This window comes from Salmo salar, chromosome ssa02 (genome assembly GCF_905237065.1).
Source record: "Salmo salar chromosome ssa02, Ssal_v3.1, whole genome shotgun sequence".
NCBI classification, from domain to species: Eukaryota; Metazoa; Chordata; class Actinopteri; order Salmoniformes; family Salmonidae; genus Salmo; species Salmo salar.
In genome coordinates this window covers 70470919-70493045 of record NC_059443.1, presented here as the reverse complement: position 1 = coordinate 70493045, position 22127 = coordinate 70470919, and the positions used below count along the sequence as shown (strand labels likewise).

At 49.7% G+C, this 22127-nt stretch overlaps 1 protein-coding gene across 6 annotated transcripts in view; it reads left to right on the top strand.

The window, feature by feature from the left end:
* LOC106591328 (LIM domain-binding protein 1) overlaps positions 1 to 22127 on the top strand; it is a 103037-nt gene that overhangs the window by 62353 nt on the left and 18557 nt on the right. For all 6 annotated transcript variants that reach the window (XR_006762273.1, XM_045709054.1, XM_045709050.1 and 3 more), the window contains exons 2-5: positions 18933 to 19035; positions 19425 to 19469; positions 21336 to 21411; positions 21636 to 21738. Coding sequence is in view for 5 of the 6 variants with exons in the window: in XM_045709054.1 (XP_045565010.1) it covers positions 18933 to 19035; positions 19425 to 19469; positions 21336 to 21411; positions 21636 to 21738 (327 nt within the window). In the remaining variant the exon portion in view is untranslated. The remainder of the gene's footprint in view (positions 1 to 18932; positions 19036 to 19424; positions 19470 to 21335; positions 21412 to 21635; positions 21739 to 22127) is intronic.

The following is a 22127-nucleotide window of genomic DNA, read 5'->3' as shown; positions in this document are numbered from 1 at the left end:
TAGAGAGAGGAGGAGGGGTAGGACTGGCTAGATGGTTGTTATAGAGAGAGGAGGAGGGGTAGGACTGGCTAGATGGTTGTTGATAGAGAGAGTTGGAGGGGTAGGACTGGCTAGATGGTTGTTATGAGAGAGAGGAGGAGGGGTAGGACTGGCTAGATGGTTGTTATGATAGAGAGGAGGAGGGGTAGGACTGGCTAGATGGTTGTTATAGAGAGAGGAGGAGGGGTAGGACTGGCTAGATGGTTGTTATAGAGAGAGGAGGAGGGGTAGGACTGGCTAGATGGTTGTTATAGAGAGAGGAGGAGGGGTAGGACTGGCTAGATGGTTGTTATGATAGAGAGGAGGAGGGGTAGGACTGGCTAGATGGTTGTTATGATAGAGAGGAGGAGGGGTAGGACTGGCTAGATGGTTGTTATAGAGAGAGGAGGAGGGGTAGGGACTGGCTAGATGGTTGTTATGATAGAGAGGAGGAGGGGTAGGACTGGCTAGATGGTTGTTATGATAGAGAGGAGGAGGGGTAGGACTGGCTAGATGGTTGTTATAGAGAGAGGAGGAGGGTAGGACTGGCTAGATGGTTGTTATAGAGAGAGGAGGAGGGGTAGGACTGGCTAGATGGTTGTTATGAGAGAGAGGAGGAGGGGTAGGACTGGCTAGATGGTTGTTATAGAGAGAGGAGGAGGGGTAGGACTGGCTAGATGGTTGTTGATGAGAGAGAGGAGGAGGGGTAGGACTGGCTAGATGGTTGTTATAGAGAGAGGAGGAGGGGTAGGACTGGCTAGATGGTTGTTATAGAGAGAGGAGGAGGGGTAGGACTGGCTAGATGGTTGTTATAGAGAGAGAGGAGGAGGGGTAGGACTGGCTAGATGGTTGTTATAGAGAGAGGAGGAGGGGTAGGACTGGCTAGATGGTTGTTATAGAGAGAGGAGGAGGGGTAGGACTGGCTAGATGGTTGTTATGATAGAGAGGAGGAGGGGTAGGACTGGCTAGATGGTTGTTATAGAGAGAGGAGGAGGGGTAGGACTGGCTAGATGGTTGTTTAGAGAGAGGAGGAGGGGTAGGACTGGCTAGATGGTTGTTATGAGAGAGAGGAGGAGGGGTAGGACTGGCTAGATGGTTGTTATGATAGAGAGAGGAGGAGGGGTAGGACTGGCTAGATGGTTGTTATGATAGAGAGAGGAGGAGGGGTAGGACTGGCTAGATGGTTGTTATGATAGAGAGGAGGAGGGGTAGGACTGGCTAGATGGTTGTTATAGAGAGAGGAGGAGGGGTAGGACTGGCTAGATGGTTGTTATAGAGAGAGGAGGAGGGGTAGGACTGGCTAGATGGTTGTTATAGAGAGAGGAGGAGGGGTAGGACTGGCTAGATGGTTGTTATAGAGAGAGGAGGAGGGGTAGGACTGGCTAGATGGTTGTTTGATAGAGAGAGGAGGAGGGGTAGGACTGGCTAGATGGTTGTTATGATAGAGAGGAGGAGGGGTAGGACTGGCTAGATGGTTGTTATAGAGAGAGGAGGAGGGGTAGGGACTGGCTAGATGGTTGTTATGATAGAGAGAGGAGGAGGGGTAGGACTGGCTAGATGGTTGTTATAGAGAGAGGAGGAGGGGTAGGACTGGCTAGATGGTTGTTATGAGAGAGAGGAGGAGGGGTAGGACTGGCTAGATGGTTGTTATAGAGAGAGGAGGAGGGGTAGGACTGGCTAGATGGTTGTTATGATAGAGAGGAGGAGGGGTAGGACTGGCTAGATGGTTGTTATAGAGAGAGGAGGAGGGGTAGGACTGGCTAGATGGTTGTTATAGAGAGAGGAGGAGGGGTAGGACTGGCTAGATGGTTGTTATAGAGAGAGGAGGAGGGGTAGGACTGGCTAGATGGTTGTTATGAAGAGAGAGGAGGAGGGGTAGGACTGGCTAGATGGTTGTTATAGAGAGAGGAGGAGGGGTAGGACTGGCTAGATGGTTGTTATGATAGAGAGGTGGAGGGGTAGGACTGGCTAGATGGTTGTTATGAGAGAGAGGAGGAGGGGTAGGACTGGCTAGATGGTTGTTATAGAGAGAGGTGGAGGGGTAGGACTGGCTAGATGGTTGTTATGATAGAGAGGAGGAGGGGTAGGACTGGCTAGATGGTTGTTATGATAGAGAGGTGGAGGGGTAGGACTGGCTAGATGGTTGTTATAGAGAGAGGTGGAGGGGTAGGACTGGCTAGATGGTTGTTATAGAGAGAGGAGGAGGGGTAGGACTGGCTAGATGGTTGTTATGATAGAGAGAGGAGGAGGGGTAGGACTGGCTAGATGGTTGTTATGATAGAGAGGAGGAGGGGTAGGACTGGCTAGATGGTTGTTATGATAGAGAGGTGGAGGGGTAGGACTGGCTAGATGGTTGTTATAGAGAGAGGTGGAGGGGTAGGACTGGCTAGATGGTTGTTATGATAGAGAGGAGGAGGGGTAGGACTGGCTAGATGGTTGTTATGATAGAGAGGAGGAGGGGTAGGACTGGCTAGATGGTTGTTATAGAGAGAGGAGGAGGGGTACGACTGGCTAGATGGTTGTTATAGAGAGAGGTGGAGGGGTAGGACTGGCTAGATGGTTGTTATAGAGAGAGGAGGAGGGGTAGGACTGGCTAGATGGTTGTTATAGAGAGAGGAGGAGGGGTAGGACTGGCTAGATGGTTGTTATAGAGAGAGGAGGAGGGGTAGGACTGGCTAGATGGTTGTTATAGAGAGAGGAGGAGGGGTAGGACTGGCTAGATGGTTGTTATAGAGAGAGGTGGAGGGGTAGGACTGGCTAGATGGTTGTTATAGAGAGATGGAGGGGGCAGGACTGGCTAGATGGTTGTTATGATAGAGAGGTGGAGGGGTAGGACTGGCTAGATGGTTGTTATAGAGAGAGGAGGAGGGGTAGGACTGGCTAGATGGTTGTTATGATAGAGAGGAGGAGGGGTAGGACTGGCTAGATGGTTGTTATAGAGAGAGGAGGAGGGGTAGGACTGGCTAGATGGTTGTTATAGAGAGAGGAGGAGGGGTAGGACTGGCTAGATGGTTGTTATAGAGAGAGGAGGAGGGGTAGGACTGGCTAGATGGTTGTTATAGAGAGAGGTGGAGGGGTAGGACTGGCTAGATGGTTGTTATGATAGAGAGGAGGAGGGGTAGGACTGGCTAGATGGTTGTTATGATAGAGAGGAGGAGGGGTAGGACTGGCTAGATGGTTGTTATGATAGAGAGAGGAGGAGGGGTAGGACTGGCTAGATGGTTGTTATGATAGAGAGGAGGAGGGGTAGGACTGGCTAGATGGTTGTTATAGAGAGAGGAGGAGGGGTAGGACTGGCTAGATGGTTGTTATAGAGAGAGGAGGAGGGGTAGGACTGGCTAGATGGTTGTTATAGAGAGAGGAGGAGGGGTAGGACTGGCTAGATGGTTGTTATGATAGAGAGGAGGAGGGGTAGGACTGGCTAGATGGTTGTTATGATAGAGAGGCGGAGGGGTAGGACTGGCTAGATGGTTGTTATAGAGAGAGGAGGAGGGTAGGACTGGCTAGATGGTTGTTATGATAGAGAGGAGGAGGGGTAGGACTGGCTAGATGGTTGTTATGATAGAGAGGTGGAGGGGTAGGACTGGCTAGATGGTTGTTATAGAGAGAGGAGGAGGGTAGGACTGGCTAGATGGTTGTTATAGAGAGAGGAGGAGGGGTAGGACTGGCTAGATGGTTGTTATGATAGAGAGGAGGAGGGGTAGGACTGGCTAGATGGTTGTTATAGAGAGAGGAGGAGGGGTAGGACTGGCTAGATGGTTGTTATAGAGAGAGGAGGAGGGGTAGGACTGGCTAGATGGTTGTTATAGAGAGAGAGGAGGAGGGGTAGGACTGGCTAGATGGTTGTTATAGAGAGAGGAGGAGGGGTAGGACTGGCTAGATGGTTGTTATAGAGAGAGGAGGAGGGGTAGGACTGGCTAGATGGTTGTTATAGAGAGAGGAGGAGGGGTAGGACTGGCTAGATGGTTGTTATGATAGAGAGGAGGAGGGGTAGGACTGGCTAGATGGTTGTTATAGAGAGAGGAGGAGGGGTAGGACTGGCTAGATGGTTGTTATGATGAGAGAGGAGGAGGGGTAGGACTGGCTAGATGGTTGTTATGAGAGAGAGAGGAGGGGTAGGACTGGCTAGATGGTTGTTATAGAGAGAGGTGGAGGGGTAGGACTGGCTAGATGGTTGTTATAGAGAGAGGAGGAGGTAGGACTGGCTAGATGGTTGTTATGATAGAGAGGAGGAGGGGTAGGACTGGCTAGATGGTTGTTATGATAGAGAGAGGAGGAGGGGTAGGACTGGCTAGATGGTTGTTATAGAGAGAGGAGGAGGGGTAGGACTGGCTAGATGGTTGTTATGATAGAGAGGAGGAGGGGTAGGACTGGCTAGATGGTTGTTATAGAGAGAGGAGGAGGGGTAGGACTGGCTAGATGGTTGTTATAGAGAGAGGAGGAGGGGCAGGACTGGCTAGATGGTTGTTATAGAGAGAGGAGGAGGGGTAGGACTGGCTAGATGGTTGTTATAGAGAGAGGAGGAGGGGTAGGACTGGCTAGATGGTTGTTATAGAGAGAGGAGGAGGGGTAGGACTGGCTAGATGGTTGTTATAGAGAGAGGAGGAGGGGTAGGACTGGCTAGATGGTTGTTATGATAGAGAGGAGGAGGGGTAGGACTGGCTAGATGGTTGTTATAGAGAGAGGAGGAGGGGTAGGACTGGCTAGATGGTTGTTATGATAGAGAGGAGGAGGGGTAGGACTGGCTAGATGGTTGTTATGATAGAGAGGTGGAGGGGTAGGACTGGCTAGATGGTTGTTATAGAGAGAGGTGGAGGGGTAGGACTGGCTAGATGGTTGTTATAGAGAGAGGAGGAGGGGTAGGACTGGCTAGATGGTTGTTATGAGAGAGAGGAGGAGGGGTAGGACTGGCTAGATGGTTGTTATGATAGAGAGGAGGAGGGGTAGGACTGGCTAGATGGTTGTTATGATAGAGAGGTGGAGGGGTAGGACTGGCTAGATGGTTGTTATAGAGAGAGGAGGAGGGGTAGGACTGGCTAGATGGTTGTTATGATAGAGAGGAGGAGGGGTAGGACTGGCTAGATGGTTGTTATGATAGAGAGGAGGAGGGGTAGGACTGGCTAGATGGTTGTTATAGAGAGAGGAGGAGGGGTAGGACTGGCTAGATGGTTGTTATAGAGAGAGGAGGAGGGGTAGGACTGGCTAGATGGTTGTTATAGAGAGAGGAGGAGGGGTAGGACTGGCTAGATGGTTGTTATAGAGAGAGAGGAGGAGGGGTAGGACTGGCTAGATGGTTGTTATAGAGAGAGGAGGAGGGTAGGACTGGCTAGATGGTTGTTATGATAGAGAGGAGGAGGGGTAGGACTGGCTAGATGGTTGTTATAGAGAGAGGAGGAGGTAGGACTGGCTAGATGGTTGTTAGATAGAGAGGAGGAGGGGTAGGACTGGCTAGATGGTTGTTATAGAGAGAGGAGGAGGGGTAGGACTGGCTAGATGGTTGTTATAGAGAGAGGAGGAGGGGTAGGACTGGCTAGATGGTTGTTATAGAGAGAGGAGGAGGGGTAGGACTGGCTAGATGGTTGTTATAGAGAGAGGAGGAGGGGTAGGACTGGCTAGATGGTTGTTATGATAGAGAGGAGGAGGGGTAGGACTGGCTAGATGGTTGTTATAGAGAGAGGAGGAGGGGTAGGACTGGCTAGATGGTTGTTATGATAGAGAGGAGGAGGGGTAGGACTGGCTAGATGGTTGTTATAGAGAGAGGAGGAGGGGTAGGACTGGCTAGATGGTTGTTATAGAGAGAGGAGGAGGGGTAGGACTGGCTAGATGGTTGTTATAGAGAGAGGTGGAGGGGTAGGACTGGCTAGATGGTTGTTATGATAGAGAGGAGGAGGGGTAGGACTGGCTAGATGGTTGTTAGATAGAGAGGAGGAGGGGTAGGACTGGCTAGATGGTTGTTATAGAGAGAGGAGGAGGGGTAGGACTGGCTAGATGGTTGTTATAGAGAGAGGAGGAGGGGTAGGACTGGCTAGATGGTTGTTATAGAGAGAGGAGGAGGGGTAGGACTGGCTAGATGGTTGTTATGAGAGAGAGGTGGAGGGGTAGGACTGGCTAGATGGTTGTTATAGAGAGTGGAGGAGGGGTAGGACTGGCTAGATGGTTGTTATGAGAGAGGAGGAGGGGTAGGACTGGCTAGATGGTTGTTATAGAGAGAGGAGGAGGGTAGGACTGGCTAGATGGTTGTTATAGAGAGAGGAGGAGGGGTAGGACTGGCTAGATGGTTGTTATGATAGAGAGGAGGAGGGGTAGGACTGGCTAGATGGTTGTTATAGAGAGAGGAGGAGGGGTAGGACTGGCTAGATGGTTGTTATGATAGAGAGGAGGAGGGGTAGGACTGGCTAGATGGTTGTTATAGAGAGAGGAGGAGGGGTAGGACTGGCTAGATGGTTGTTATGAGAGAGAGGAGGAGGGGTAGGACTGGCTAGATGGTTGTTATAGAGAGAGGAGGAGGGGTAGGACTGGCTAGATGGTTGTTATGATAGAGAGGAGGAGGGGTAGGACTGGCTAGATGGTTGTTATGAGAGAGAGGAGGAGGGGTAGGACTGGCTAGATGGTTGTTATGAGAGAGAGGAGGAGGGGTAGGACTGGCTAGATGGTTGTTATAGAGAGAGGAGGAGGGGTAGGACTGGCTAGATGGTTGTTATAGAGAGAGGAGGAGGGGTAGGACTGGCTAGATGGTTGTTATAGAGAGAGGAGGAGGGGTAGGACTGGCTAGATGGTTGTTATAGAGAGAGGAGGAGGGGTAGGACTGGCTAGATGGTTGTTATAGAGAGAGGAGGAGGGGTAGGACTGGCTAGATGGTTGTTATGATAGAGAGGAGGAGGGGTAGGACTGGCTAGATGGTTGTTATAGAGAGAGGAGGAGGGGTAGGACTGGCTAGATGGTTGTTATGATAGAGAGGAGGAGGGGTAGGACTGGCTAGATGGTTGTTTATAGAGAGAGGAGGAGGGTAGGACTGGCTAGATGGTTGTTATAGAGAGAGGAGGAGGGGTAGGACTGGCTAGATGGTTGTTATAGAGAGAGGAGGAGGGGTAGGACTGGCTAGATGGTTGTTATAGAGAGAGGAGGAGGGGTAGGACTGGCTAGATGGTTGTTATAGAGAGAGGAGGAGGGGTAGGACTGGCTAGATGGTTGTTATGATAGAGAGAGGAGGAGGGGTAGGACTGGCTAGATGGTTGTTATGATAGAGAGGAGGAGGAGGTAGGACTGGCTAGATGGTTGTTATGATAGAGAGGAGGAGGGGTAGGACTGGCTAGATGGTTGTTATAGAGAGAGGAGGAGGGGTAGGACTGGCTAGATGGTTGTTATAGAGAGAGGAGGAGGGGTAGGACTGGCTAGATGGTTGTTATGATAGAGAGGAGGAGGGGTAGGACTGGCTAGATGGTTGTTATTAGAGAGAGGAGGAGGGGTAGGACTGGCTAGATGGTTGTTATAGAGAGAGGAGGAGGGGTAGGACTGGCTAGATGGTTGTTATAGAGAGAGGAGGAGGGGTAGGACTGGCTAGATGGTTGTTATAGAGAGAGGAGGAGGGGTAGGACTGGCTAGATGGTTGTTATAGAGAGAGGAGGAGGGGTAGGACTGGCTAGATGGTTGTTGGATAGGAGAGGAGGAGGGTAGGACTGGCTAGATGGTTGTTATAGAGAGAGGAGGAGGGGTAGGACTGGCTAGATGGTTGTTATAGAGAGAGGAGGAGGGGTAGGACTGGCTAGATGGTTGTTATAGAGAGAGGAGGAGGGGTAGGACTGGCTAGATGGTTGTTATAGAGAGAGGAGGAGGGGTAGGACTGGCTAGATGGTTGTTATAGAGAGAGGAGGAGGGGTAGGACTGGCTAGATGGTTGTTATAGAGAGAGGAGGAGGGGTAGGACTGGCTAGATGGTTGTTATAGAGAGAGGAGGAGGGGTAGGACTGGCTAGATGGTTGTTATAGAGAGAGGTGGAGGGGTAGGACTGGCTAGATGGTTGTTATGAGAGAGAGGAGGAGGGGTAGGACTGGCTAGATGGTTGTTATGATAGAGAGAGGAGGAGGGGTAGGACTGGCTAGATGGTTGTTATGATAGAGAGGAGGAGGGGTAGGACTGGCTAGATGGTTGTTAGATAGAGAGAGGAGGAGGGGTAGGACTGGCTAGATGGTTGTTATGATAGAGAGGAGGAGGGGTAGGACTGGCTAGATGGTTGTTATAGAGAGAGGAGGAGGGGTAGGACTGGCTAGATGGTTGTTATAGAGAGAGGAGGAGGGGTAGGACTGGCTAGATGGTTGTTATGAGAGAGAGGAGGAGGGGTAGGACTGGCTAGATGGTTGTTATGAGAGAGAGGAGGAGGGGTAGGACTGGCTAGATGGTTGTTATGATAGAGAGGTGGAGGGGTAGGACTGGCTAGATGGTTGTTATGATAGAGAGGAGGAGGGGTAGGACTGGCTAGATGGTTGTTATAGAGAGAGGTGGAGGGGTAGGACTGGCTAGATGGTTGTTATGATAGAGAGGAGGAGGGGTAGGACTGGCTAGATGGTTGTTATAGAGAGAGGAGGAGGGGTAGGACTGGCTAGATGGTTGTTATAGAGAGAGGAGGAGGGGTAGGACTGGCTAGATGGTTGTTATAGAGAGAGGAGGAGGGGTAGGACTGGCTAGATGGTTGTTATAGAGAGAGGAGGAGGGGTAGGACTGGCTAGATGGTTGTTATGAGAGAGAGGAGGAGGGGTAGGACTGGCTAGATGGTTGTTATAGAGAGAGGAGGAGGGGTAGGACTGGCTAGATGGTTGTTATGATAGAGAGGAGGAGGGGTAGGACTGGCTAGATGGTTGTTATAGAGAGAGGTGGAGGGGTAGGACTGGCTAGATGGTTGTTATGATAGAGAGGTGGAGGGGTAGGACTGGCTAGATGGTTGTTATAGAGAGAGGAGGAGGGGTAGGACTGGCTAGATGGTTGTTATAGAGAGAGGAGGAGGGGTAGGACTGGCTAGATGGTTGTTATAGAGAGAGGAGGAGGGGTAGGACTGGCTAGATGGTTGTTATAGAGAGAGGAGGAGGGGTAGGACTGGCTAGATGGTTGTTATAGAGAGAGGAGGAGGGGTAGGACTGGCTAGATGGTTGTTATAGAGAGAGGAGGAGGGGTAGGACTGGCTAGATGGTTGTTGATAGAGAGAGGAGGACTGGCTAGATGGTTGTTATAGAGAGAGGAGGAGGGGTAGGACTGGCTAGATGGTTGTTATAGAGAGAGGAGGAGGGGTAGGACTGGCTAGATGGTTGTTATGAGAGAGAGGAGGAGGGGTAGGACTGGCTAGATGGTTGTTATAGAGAGAGGAGGAGGGGTAGGACTGGCTAGATGGTTGTTATAGAGAGAGGAGGAGGGGTAGGACTGGCTAGATGGTTGTTATAGAGAGAGGAGGAGGGTAGGACTGGCTAGATGGTTGTTATAGAGAGAGGAGGAGGGGTAGGACTGGCTAGATGGTTGTTATAGAGAGAGGAGGAGGGGTAGGACTGGCTAGATGGTTGTTAGATAGAGAGAGGAGGAGGGGTAGGACTGGCTAGATGGTTGTTATGATAGAGAGGAGGAGGGGTAGGACTGGCTAGATGGTTGTTAGGATAGAGAGGAGGAGGGGTAGGACTGGCTAGATGGTTGTTAGGATAGAGAGGTGGAGGGGTAGGACTGGCTAGATGGTTGTTATGAGAGAGAGGAGGAGGGGTAGGACTGGCTAGATGGTTGTTATAGAGAGAGGAGGAGGGGTAGGACTGGCTAGATGGTTGTTATAGAGAGAGGAGGAGGGGTAGGACTGGCTAGATGGTTGTTATGATAGAGAGGAGGAGGGGTAGGACTGGCTAGATGGTTGTTATGATAGAGAGGAGGAGGGGTAGGACTGGCTAGATGGTTGTTATGATAGAGAGGAGGAGGGGCAGGACTGGCTAGATGGTTGTTATAGAGAGAGGAGGAGGGGTAGGACTGGCTAGATGGTTGTTATAGAGAGAGGAGGAGGGGTAGGACTGGCTAGATGGTTGTTATAGAGAGAGGAGGAGGGGTAGGACTGGCTAGATGGTTGTTATAGAGAGAGGAGGAGGGGTAGGACTGGCTAGATGGTTGTTATGATAGAGAGGAGGAGGGGTAGGACTGGCTAGATGGTTGTTATGATAGAGAGGAGGAGGGGTAGGACTGGCTAGATGGTTGTTATGATAGAGAGGTGGAGGGGTAGGACTGGCTAGATGGTTGTTATGATAGAGAGGAGGAGGGGTAGGACTGGCTAGATGGTTGTTATGATAGAGAGGAGGAGGGGTAGGACTGGCTAGATGGTTGTTATGATAGAGAGGAGGAGGGGTAGGACTGGCTAGATGGTTGTTATAGAGAGAGGAGGAGGGGTAGGACTGGCTAGATGGTTGTTATAGAGAGAGGTGGAGGGGTAGGACTGGCTAGATGGTTGTTATAGAGAGAGGAGGAGGGGTAGGACTGGCTAGATGGTTGTTATGATAGAGAGGTGGAGGGGTAGGACTGGCTAGATGGTTGTTATGATAGAGAGGAGGAGGGGTAGGACTGGCTAGATGGTTGTTATGATAGAGAGGTGGAGGGGTAGGACTGGCTAGATGGTTGTTATGATAGAGAGGAGGAGGGGTAGGACTGGCTAGATGGTTGTTATAGAGAGAGGAGGAGGGGTAGGACTGGCTAGATGGTTGTTATAGAGAGAGGAGGAGGGGTAGGACTGGCTAGATGGTTGTTATAGAGAGAGGTGGTGGGGTAGGACTGGCTAGATGGTTGTTATAGAGAGAGGAGGAGGGGTAGGACTGGCTAGATGGTTGTTATAGAGAGAGGAGGAGGGGTAGGACTGGCTAGATGGTTGTTATGATAGAGAGAGGAGGAGGGGTAGGACTGGCTAGATGGTTGTTATGATAGAGAGAGGAGGGGTAGGACTGGCTAGATGGTTGTTATAGAGAGAGGTGGAGGGGTAGGACTGGCTAGATGGTTGTTATAGAGAGAGGTGGAGGGGTAGGACTGGCTAGATGGTTGTTATGATAGAGAGGAGGAGGGGTAGGACTGGCTAGATGGTTGTTATGATAGAGAGAGGAGGAGGGGTAGGACTGGCTAGATGGTTGTTATAGAGAGAGGAGGAGGGGTAGGACTGGCTAGATGGTTGTTATGATAGAGAGGAGGAGGGGTAGGACTGGCTAGATGGTTGTTATAGAGAGAGGAGGAGGGGTAGGACTGGCTAGATGGTTGTTATAGAGAGAGGAGGAGGGGCAGGACTGGCTAGATGGTTGTTATAGAGAGAGGAGGAGGGGTAGGACTGGCTAGATGGTTGTTATAGAGAGAGGAGGAGGGGTAGGACTGGCTAGATGGTTGTTATAGAGAGAGGAGGAGGGGTAGGACTGGCTAGATGGTTGTTATAGAGAGAGGAGGAGGGGTAGGACTGGCTAGATGGTTGTTATGATAGAGAGGAGGAGGGGTAGGACTGGCTAGATGGTTGTTATAGAGAGAGTGGAGGGGTAGGACTGGCTAGATGGTTGTTATGATAGAGAGAGGAGGAGGGGTAGGACTGGCTAGATGGTTGTTATAGAGAGAGGAGGAGGGGTAGGACTGGCTAGATGGTTGTTATGATAGAGAGGAGGAGGGGTAGGACTGGCTAGATGGTTGTTATAGAGAGAAGTGGAGGGGTAGGACTGGCTAGATGGTTGTTATGATAGAGAGGAGGAGGGGTAGGACTGGCTAGATGGTTGTTATGATAGAGAGGTGGAGGGGTAGGACTGGCTAGATGGTTGTTATAGAGAGAGGTGGAGGGGTAGGACTGGCTAGATGGTTGTTATAGAGAGAGGAGGAGGGGTAGGACTGGCTAGATGGTTGTTATGATAGAGAGAGGAGGAGGGGTAGGACTGGCTAGATGGTTGTTATGATAGAGAGGAGGAGGGGTAGGACTGGCTAGATGGTTGTTATGATAGAGAGGTGGAGGGGTAGGACTGGCTAGATGGTTGTTATAGAGAGAGGTGGAGGGGTAGGACTGGCTAGATGGTTGTTATGATAGAGAGGAGGAGGGGTAGGACTGGCTAGATGGTTGTTATGATAGAGAGGAGGAGGGGTAGGACTGGCTAGATGGTTGTTATAGAGAGAGGAGGAGGGGTACGACTGGCTAGATGGTTGTTATAGAGAGAGGTGGAGGGGTAGGACTGGCTAGATGGTTGTTATAGAGAGAGGTGGAGGGGTAGGACTGGCTAGATGGTTGTTATAGAGAGAGGAGGAGGGGTAGGACTGGCTAGATGGTTGTTATAGAGAGAGGAGGAGGGGTACGACTGGCTAGATGGTTGTTATAGAGAGAGGTGGAGGGGTAGGACTGGCTAGATGGTTGTTATGATAGAGAGGAGGAGGGGTAGGACTGGCTAGATGGTTGTTATAGAGAGAGGTGGAGGGGTAGGACTGGCTAGATGGTTGTTATGATAGAGAGGAGGAGGGGTAGGACTGGCTAGATGGTTGTTATAGAGAGAGGAGGAGGGGTAGGACTGGCTAGATGGTTGTTATAGAGAGAGGAGGAGGGGTAGGACTGGCTAGATGGTTGTTATAGAGAGAGGTGGAGGGGTAGGACTGGCTAGATGGTTGTTATAGAGAGAGATGGAGGGGTAGGACTGGCTAGATGGTTGTTATGATAGAGAGGTGGAGGGGTAGGACTGGCTAGATGGTTGTTATAGAGAGAGGAGGAGGGGTAGGACTGGCTAGATGGTTGTTATGATAGAGAGGAGGAGGGGTAGGACTGGCTAGATGGTTGTTATAGAGAGAGGAGGAGGGGTAGGACTGGCTAGATGGTTGTTATAGAGAGAGGAGGAGGGGTAGGACTGGCTAGATGGTTGTTATAGAGAGAGGTGGAGGGGTAGGACTGGCTAGATGGTTGTTATGATAGAGAGGAGGAGGGGTAGGACTGGCTAGATGGTTGTTATGATAGAGAGAGGAGGGGTAGGACTGGCTAGATGGTTGTTATAGAGAGAGGAGGAGGGGTAGGACTGGCTAGATGGTTGTTATAGAGAGAGGAGGAGGGGTAGGACTGGCTAGATGGTTGTTATAGAGAGAGGAGGAGGGGTAGGACTGGCTAGATGGTTGTTATGATAGAGAGAGGTGGAGGGGTAGGACTGGCTAGATGGTTGTTATAGAGAGTGGAGGAGGGGTAGGACTGGCTAGATGGTTGTTATGATAGAGAGAGGAGGAGGGGTAGGACTGGCTAGATGGTTGTTATAGAGAGAGGAGGAGGGGTAGGACTGGCTAGATGGTTGTTATGATAGAGAGGTGGAGGGGTAGGACTGGCTAGATGGTTGTTATAGAGAGAGGTGGAGGGGTAGGACTGGCTAGATGGTTGTTATGATAGAGAGGAGGAGGGGTAGGACTGGCTAGATGGTTGTTATAGAGAGAGGAGGAGGGGTAGGACTGGCTAGATGGTTGTTATGATAGAGAGGAGGAGGGTAGGACTGGCTAGATGGTTGTTATAGAGAGAGGTGGAGGGGTAGGACTGGCTAGATGGTTGTTATGATAGAAAGGAGGAGGGGTAGGACTGGCTAGATGGTTGTTATAGAGAGAGGTGGAGGGGTAGGACTGGCTAGATGGTTGTTATAGAGAGAGGAGGAGGGGTAGGACTGGCTAGATGGTTGTTATAGAGAGAGGAGGAGGGGTAGGACTGGCTAGATGGTTGTTATGATAGAGAGGAGGAGGGGTAGGACTGGCTAGATGGTTGTTATGATAGAGAGGAGGAGGGGTAGGACTGGCTAGATGGTTGTTATGATAGAGAGGATGAGGGGTAGGACTGGCTAGATGGTTGTTATAGAGAGAGGAGGAGGGGTAGGACTGGCTAGATGGTTGTTATGATAGAGAGGAGGAGGGGTAGGACTGGCTAGATGGTTGTTATAGAGAGAGGAGGAGGGGTAGGACTGGCTAGATGGTTGTTATAGAGAGAGAAGGAGGGGTAGGACTGGCTAGATGGTTGTTATGATAGAGAGGAGGAGGGGTAGGACTGGCTAGATGGTTGTTATGATAGAGAGGAGGAGGGGTAGGACTGGCTAGATGGTTGTTATGATAGAGAGGTGGAGGGGTAGGACTGGCTAGATGGTTGTTATAGAGAGAGGAGGAGGGGTAGGACTGGCTAGATGGTTGTTATAGAGAGAGGAGGAGGGGTAGGACTGGCTAGATGGTTGTTATGATAGAGAGGAGGAGGGGTAGGACTGGCTAGATGGTTGTTATAGAGAGAGGAGGAGGGGTAGGACTGGCTAGATGGTTGTTATAGAGAGAGGAGGAGGGGTAGGACTGGCTAGATGGTTGTTATAGAGAGAGGAGGAGGGGTAGGACTGGCTAGATGGTTGTTATAGAGAGAGGAGGAGGGGTAGGACTGGCTAGATGGTTGTTATGATAGAGAGAGGAGGAGGGGTAGGACTGGCTAGATGGTTGTTATGATAGAGAGGAGGAGGAGGGGTAGGACTGGCTAGATGGTTGTTTGATAGAGAGAGGAGGGGTAGGACTGGCTAGATGGTTGTTATAGAGAGAGGTGGAGGGGTAGGACTGGCTAGATGGTTGTTATAGAGAGAGGTGGAGGGGTAGGACTGGCTAGATGGTTGTTATGATAGAGAGGAGGAGGGGTAGGACTGGCTAGATGGTTGTTATGATAGAGAGAGGAGGAGGGGTAGGACTGGCTAGATGGTTGTTATAGAGAGAGGAGGAGGGGTAGGACTGGCTAGATGGTTGTTATAGAGAGAGGAGGAGGGGTAGGACTGGCTAGATGGTTGTTATAGAGAGAGGAGGAGGGGTAGGACTGGCTAGATGGTTGTTATAGAGAGAGGAGGAGGGGTAGGACTGGCTAGATGGTTGTTATGATAGAGAGGTGGAGGGGTAGGACTGGCTAGATGGTTGTTATGATAGAGAGGAGGAGGGGTAGGACTGGCTAGATGGTTGTTATAGAGAGAGGAGGAGGGGTAGGACTGGCTAGATGGTTGTTATAGAGAGAGGAGGAGGGGCAGGACTGGCTAGATGGTTGTTATAGAGAGAGGAGGAGGGGTAGGACTGGCTAGATGGTTGTTATAGAGAGAGGTGGAGGGGTAGGACTGGCTAGATGGTTGTTATAGAGAGAGGTGGAGGGGTAGGACTGGCTAGATGGTTGTTATAGAGAGAGGAGGAGGGGTAGGACTGGCTAGATGGTTGTTATAGAGAGAGGTGGAGGGGTAGGACTGGCTAGATGGTTGTTATAGAGAGAGGTGGAGGGGTAGGACTGGCTAGATGGTTGTTATAGAGAGAGGTGGAGGGGTAGGACTGGCTAGATGGTTGTTATAGAGAGAGGAGGAGGGGTAGGACTGGCTAGATGGTTGTTATGATAGAGAGAGGAGGAGGGGTAGGACTGGCTAGATGGTTGTTATGATAGAGAGGATGAGGGGTAGGACTGGCTAGATGGTTGTTATAGAGAGAGGAGGAGGGGTAGGACTGGCTAGATGGTTGTTATGATAGAGAGGAGGAGGGGTAGGACTGGCTAGATGGTTGTTATAGAGAGAGGAGGAGGGGTAGGACTGGCTAGATGGTTGTTATAGAGAGAGAAGGAGGGTAGGACTGGCTAGATGGTTGTTATGATAGAGAGGAGGAGGGGTAGGACTGGCTAGATGGTTGTTATGATAGAGAGGAGGAGGGGTAGGACTGGCTAGATGGTTGTTATGATAGAGAGGTGGAGGGGTAGGACTGGCTAGATGGTTGTTATAGAGAGAGGAGGAGGGTAGGACTGGCTAGATGGTTGTTATAGAGAGAGGAGGAGGGGTAGGACTGGCTAGATGGTTGTTATGATAGAGAGGAGGAGGGGTAGGACTGGCTAGATGGTTGTTATAGAGAGAGGAGGAGGGGTAGGACTGGCTAGATGGTTGTTATAGAGAGAGGAGGAGGGGTAGGACTGGCTAGATGGTTGTTATAGAGAGAGGAGGAGGGGTAGGACTGGCTAGATGGTTGTTATAGAGAGAGGAGGAGGGGTAGGACTGGCTAGATGGTTGTTATGATAGAGAGAGGAGGAGGGGTAGGACTGGCTAGATGGTTGTTATGATAGAGAGAGGAGGAGGGGTAGGACTGGCTAGATGGTTGTTATGATAGAGAGAGGAGGGGTAGGACTGGCTAGATGGTTGTTATAGAGAGAGGTGGAGGGGTAGGACTGGCTAGATGGTTGTTATAGAGAGAGGTGGAGGGGTAGGACTGGCTAGATGGTTGTTATGATAGAGAGGAGGAGGGGTAGGACTGGCTAGATGGTTGTTATGATAGAGAGAGGAGGAGGGGTAGGACTGGCTAGATGGTTGTTATAGAGAGAGGAGGAGGGGTAGGACTGGCTAGATGGTTGTTATAGAGAGAGGAGGAGGGGTAGGACTGGCTAGATGGTTGTTATAGAGAGAGGAGGAGGGGTAGGACTGGCTAGATGGTTGTTATAGAGAGAGGAGGAGGGGTAGGACTGGCTAGATGGTTGTTATGATAGAGAGGTGGAGGGGTAGGACTGGCTAGATGGTTGTTATGATAGAGAGGAGGAGGGGTAGGACTGGCTAGATGGTTGTTATAGAGAGAGGAGGAGGGGTAGGACTGGCTAGATGGTTGTTATAGAGAGAGGAGGAGGGGCAGGACTGGCTAGATGGTTGTTATAGAGAGAGGAGGAGGGGTAGGACTGGCTAGATGGTTGTTATAGAGAGAGGTGGAGGGGTAGGACTGGCTAGATGGTTGTTATAGAGAGAGCAGGAGGGGTAGGACTGGCTAGATGGTTGTTATAGAGAGAGGTGGAGGGGTAGGACTGGCTAGATGGTTGTTATAGAGAGAGGTGGAGGGGTAGGACTGGCTAGATGGTTGTTATAGAGAGAGGTGGAGGGGTAGGACTGGCTAGATGGTTGTTATAGAGAGAGGAGGAGGGGTAGGACTGGCTAGATGGTTGTTATGATAGAGAGAGGAGGAGGGGTAGGACTGGCTAGATGGTTGTTATGATAGAGAGGAGGAGGGGTAGGACTGGCTAGATGGTTGTTATGATAGAGAGGTGGAGGGGTAGGACTGGCTAGATGGTTGTTAGGATAGAGAGGAGGAGGGGTAGGATTGGCTAGATGGTTGTTATAGAGAGAGGTGGAGGGGTAGGACTGGCTAGATGGTTGTTATGATAGAGAGGAGGAGGGGTAGGACTGGCTAGATGGTTGTTATAGAGAGAGGAGGAGGGGTAGGACTGGCTAGATGGTTGTTATAGAGAGAGGAGGAGGGGTAGGACTGGCTAGATGGTTGTTATGATAGAGAGGAGGAGGGGTAGGACTGGCTAGATGGTTGTTATGATAGAGAGGAGGAGGGGTAGGACTGGCTAGATGGTTGTTATGATAGAGAGGATGAGGGGCAGGACTGGCTAGATGGTTGTTATAGAGAGAGGAGGAGGGGTAGGACTGGCTAGATGGTTGTTATAGAGAGAGGTGGAGGGGTAGGACTGGCTAGATGGTTGTTATAGAGAGAGGAGGAGGGGTAGGACTGGCTAGATGGTTGTTATAGAGAGAGGAGGAGGGGTAGGACTGGCTAGATGGTTGTTATGATAGAGAGGAGGAGGGGTAGGACTGGCTAGATGGTTGTTATGATAGAGAGGAGGAGGGGTAGGACTGGCTAGATGGTTGTTATGATAGAGAGGTGGAGGGGTAGGACTGGCTAGATGGTTGTTATGATAGAGAGGAGGAGGGGTAGGACTGGCTAGATGGTTGTTATGATAGAGAGGAGGAGGGGTAGGACTGGCTAGATGGTTGTTATGATAGAGAGGAGGAGGGGTAGGACTGGCTAGATGGTTGTTATAGAGAGAGGAGGAGGGGTAGGACTGGCTAGATGGTTGTTATAGAGAGAGGTGGAGGGGTAGGACTGGCTAGATGGTTGTTATAGAGAGAGGAGGAGGGGTAGGACTGGCTAGATGGTTGTTATGATAGAGAGGTGGAGGGGTAGGACTGGCTAGATGGTTGTTATGATAGAGAGGAGGAGGGGTAGGACTGGCTAGATGGTTGTTATGATAGAGAGGTGGAGGGGTAGGACTGGCTAGATGGTTGTTATGATAGAGAGGAGGAGGGGTAGGACTGGCTAGATGGTTGTTATAGAGAGAGGAGGAGGGGTAGGACTGGCTAGATGGTTGTTATAGAGAGAGGAGGAGGGGTAGGACTGGCTAGATGGTTGTTATAGAGAGAGGTGGTGGGGTAGGACTGGCTAGATGGTTGTTATAGAGAGAGGAGGAGGGGTAGGACTGGCTAGATGGTTGTTATAGAGAGAGGAGGAGGGGTAGGACTGGCTAGATGGTTGTTATAGAGAGAGGAGGAGGGGTAGGACTGGCTAGATGGTTGTTATAGAGAGAGGAGGAGGGGTAGGACTGGCTAGATGGTTGTTATAGAGAGAGAGGAGGAGGGGTAGGACTGGCTAGACGGTTGTTATGATAGAGAGAGGGTTAGATGGTGTAAGGGGTCAGTTTAGGGGCATAGAAGGAGGGGTGGCTGCGATGGGAGAGGGGATACAGGGCAGTGTGTACAAGTGTTATTGGTTTGGGCCCGGGAAGTTGTTATCCTGCACCTTTATGTTAGGAGCACTGTGTTAGTGTGTCTCTGTGTGTGTGTGGCTGCTGACCTGTGAATGAGTGCAGCCAAGTGAAACTAGGGCAGAACTGGTCTACCCTACTAGTGTCCACACACACACACTTATCACTTAAAGATGCTCTATGCAGAAATCGCTCCGCCATTTCCCGGTTGATATAATTATAATAGTTCGCTTAATTTCAGTTCATGTGACAAAACAAGCATAGTCTGGTCGCCCAAAAAGTGACACATTTCAACTTGAATTATAATAACTAATCATGTATTCTGTACAGTGGCTACATATATAGTCATTCCAGTTGTGATGCTCTCTGTCTTTCAGGCTGTTCCTCCAAGTCATTCAAGCTGTACTCTCCAAAGGAGCCCCCCAACGGCAGCTCCTTTCCCCCCTTCCACCCCGGCACCATGCTGGACAGAGACCTGGGGTGAGTAGGATACACACACCACAAACACTGTTGCATTCTGGGTGTCATTTTGTGGTGCTTTTTGGAGTGTGTGTGTGTGTGTGTGTGTGTGTGTGTGTCTTGCTGAGTCAGGGTGAGCGGTTAGCTCCTCCCCTGAGATGGATTGTTACAGGAAGTCCTGCTAGCTCGTCCAGATCTCAGGGTGATTGATTTGACTGCTGCATGTGTGTTTGTGTGTGTGTGTGTGTGTGTGTTGCGGGGGGTATATGTCCAGGCTAACTGTCTTCTCTGGTTCTTACAGATAACAGGCATCAGTTACAATTCACATTTTTGTGTGGAGAAAGACAAGTATTAAACTAGATATTTATTTATTTGTTTTCTCTCTTCTCTCTCTCTCTCTCTCTCTGCAGCCCAACCCCCATGTACCCCCCCTCATACCTGGAGCCTGGAATAGGGTAAGACCTACTGACCGTTTCTACTTTAGTCTGGATGTTTATTAACTAGATATCACAGACCTACATCCATTTTGCTACCGTCAGTGTTTGTAGTGGATTGAAATATGTGCCTGTACTCAGTTTAGGTTCCAGTACCGTTTCCAGTTGAAGTGGGAAGTTTATATACACTTAGGTTGGAGTCATTAAAACTCGTTTTTCAACCACTCCACAAATTTCTTGTTAACAAACTATAGGTTTGGCAAGTCGGTTAGGACATCTACTTTGTGCATGACACAAGTCATTTTTCCAACAATTGTTTACAGACAGATTATTTCACTTATAACTCACTGTATCACAATTCCAGTGGGTCAGAAGTTTACATACACTAAGTTGACTGTGCCTTTAAACAGCTTGGAACATTCCAGAAAATTATGCCGTGGCTTTAGAAGCTTCTGATAGGCTCATTGACATCATTTGAGTCAACTGTAGGTGTACCTGTGGATGTATTTCAAGGCCTACCTTCAAATTCAGTGCCTCTTTGCTTGACATCAGGGGAAAATCAAAAGAAATCAGCCAAGACGTCAAAAAAACATTTGTAGACCTCCACAAGTCTGGTTCTTCCTTGGGAGCAATTTCCAAACGCCTGAAGGTACCACGTTCATCTGTACAAACAATATTACGCAAGTATAAACACCATGGGACCACGCAGCCATCATACCGCTCAGGAAGGAGACGCGTTCTGTCTCCTAGAGATGAACGTACTTTGGTGCGAAAAGTGCAAATCAATCCCAGAACAACTGCAAAGGACCTTGTGACGATGCTGCAGGAAACCGGTACAAAAGTATCTATATCCACAGTAAAACGAGTCCTATATCGACATAACCTGAAAGGCTGCTCAGCAAGGAAGAAGCCACTGCTCCAAAACCGCCATAAAAAAGCCAGACTACAGTTTGCAACTGCACATGGGGACAAAGATCGTACTTTTTGGATGAAGCAAAAATAGAACTGTTTGGCCATAATGACCATCGTTATGTTTTGAGGATAAAGGGGGAGGCTTGCAAGCCGAAGAACACCATCCCAAATTTGAAGCATGGGGGTGGTGGCATCATGTTGTGGGGGTGCTTTGCTGCAGGAGGGGCTGGTGCATGTCACAAAATAGATGGCATCATGAGGAAGGAAAATTATGTGGATATAATGAAGCAACATCTCAAGACATCAGTCAGGAAGTTAAAGCTTGGTTGCAAATGGGTCTTCCAAATGGACAATGACCCCAAACATACTCCCAAAGTTGTGGCAAAATGGCTTAAGGACGACAAAGTCAAGGTATTGGAGTGGCCATCACAAAGCCCTGACCTCAATCCCATAGAAAATGTGTGGGCAGAACTGAAAAAGTGTGTGCGAGCTATGAGGCCTACAAACCTGACTCAGTTACACCTGCTCTGTCAGTAGGAATGGGCCAAAATTCACCCCACTTATTGTGGGATGCTTGTGGAAGGCTACCCAAAACATTTGACCCAAGTTAAACAATTTCAAGGCAATGCTACCAAATACTAATTGAGTGTATGTAAACTTCTGACCCACAGGGAATGTGATGAAAGAAATCAAAGCTGAAATAAATCATTTTCTCTACTATTATTCTGACATTTCACATTCTTAAATAAAGTGGTGATCCTAACTGACCTAAGACAGGGAATTCTTTACCAGGATTAAATGTTAGGAATTGTGAAAAACAGAGTTTAAATGTATTTGACTAAGGTGTATGTAAACTTCCGACTTCAACTGTATATTTAGGTGCCGTTAAAGCCAGTATTCTATAACAGGTGCCGTTACTTCGGCCCAAGTCAAGCAATTGCTACATGTAACCTGTCCTGTCTGTCTGTCTCTCAGGAGACACACACCGTACGGGAACCAGACAGACTACAGGATATTTGAGCTCAACAAACGGCTACAGAACTGGACAGAGGTAGAGAGGAGCTGAACGCTTAACTTCATCTCTCTGCCCGTCTGTCTGCCCGTCTGTCTGCCCGTCTGTCTGCCCGTCTGTCTGCCCGTCTGTCTGCCCGTCTGTCTATCATTCTTCTTCCCCCTCGTTCTCACGTTGTTTTACTAAGACTACCATACTGAATACTATGCTAACTCTCTCTCTCTCTCTCTCTCTCTCTCTCTCTCTCTCTCTCCTCTCTCTAGGAATGTGATAATCTGTGGTGGGATGCGTTCACTACAGAGTTCTTTGAGGACGATGCCATGTTGACCATAACCTTCTGTCTGGAGGACGGGCCCAAGAGATACAGTAAGAACACACACACACACACATAGATAGATAGACGGACAGACGGACGGACGGACAGTGCTCTCAACACTCAAATCATGAGTTGTTGTTGTATTCTTCTACGTCCTGTTATTAGATTCAAATCAAATGTTTTAGGTCACATGACTAACCGGGAAATGCTTCATAGACAACAGGTGTAGACTAACAGGGAAATGCTTCATAGACAACAGGTGTAGACTGACAGGGAAATGCTTCATAGACAACAGGTGTAGACTGACAGGGAAATGCTTCATAGACAACAGGTGTAGACTGACAGGGAAATGCTTCATAGACAACAGGTGTAGACTAACAGGGAAATGCTTCATAGACAACAGGTGTAGACTAACAGGGAAATGCTTCATAGACAACAG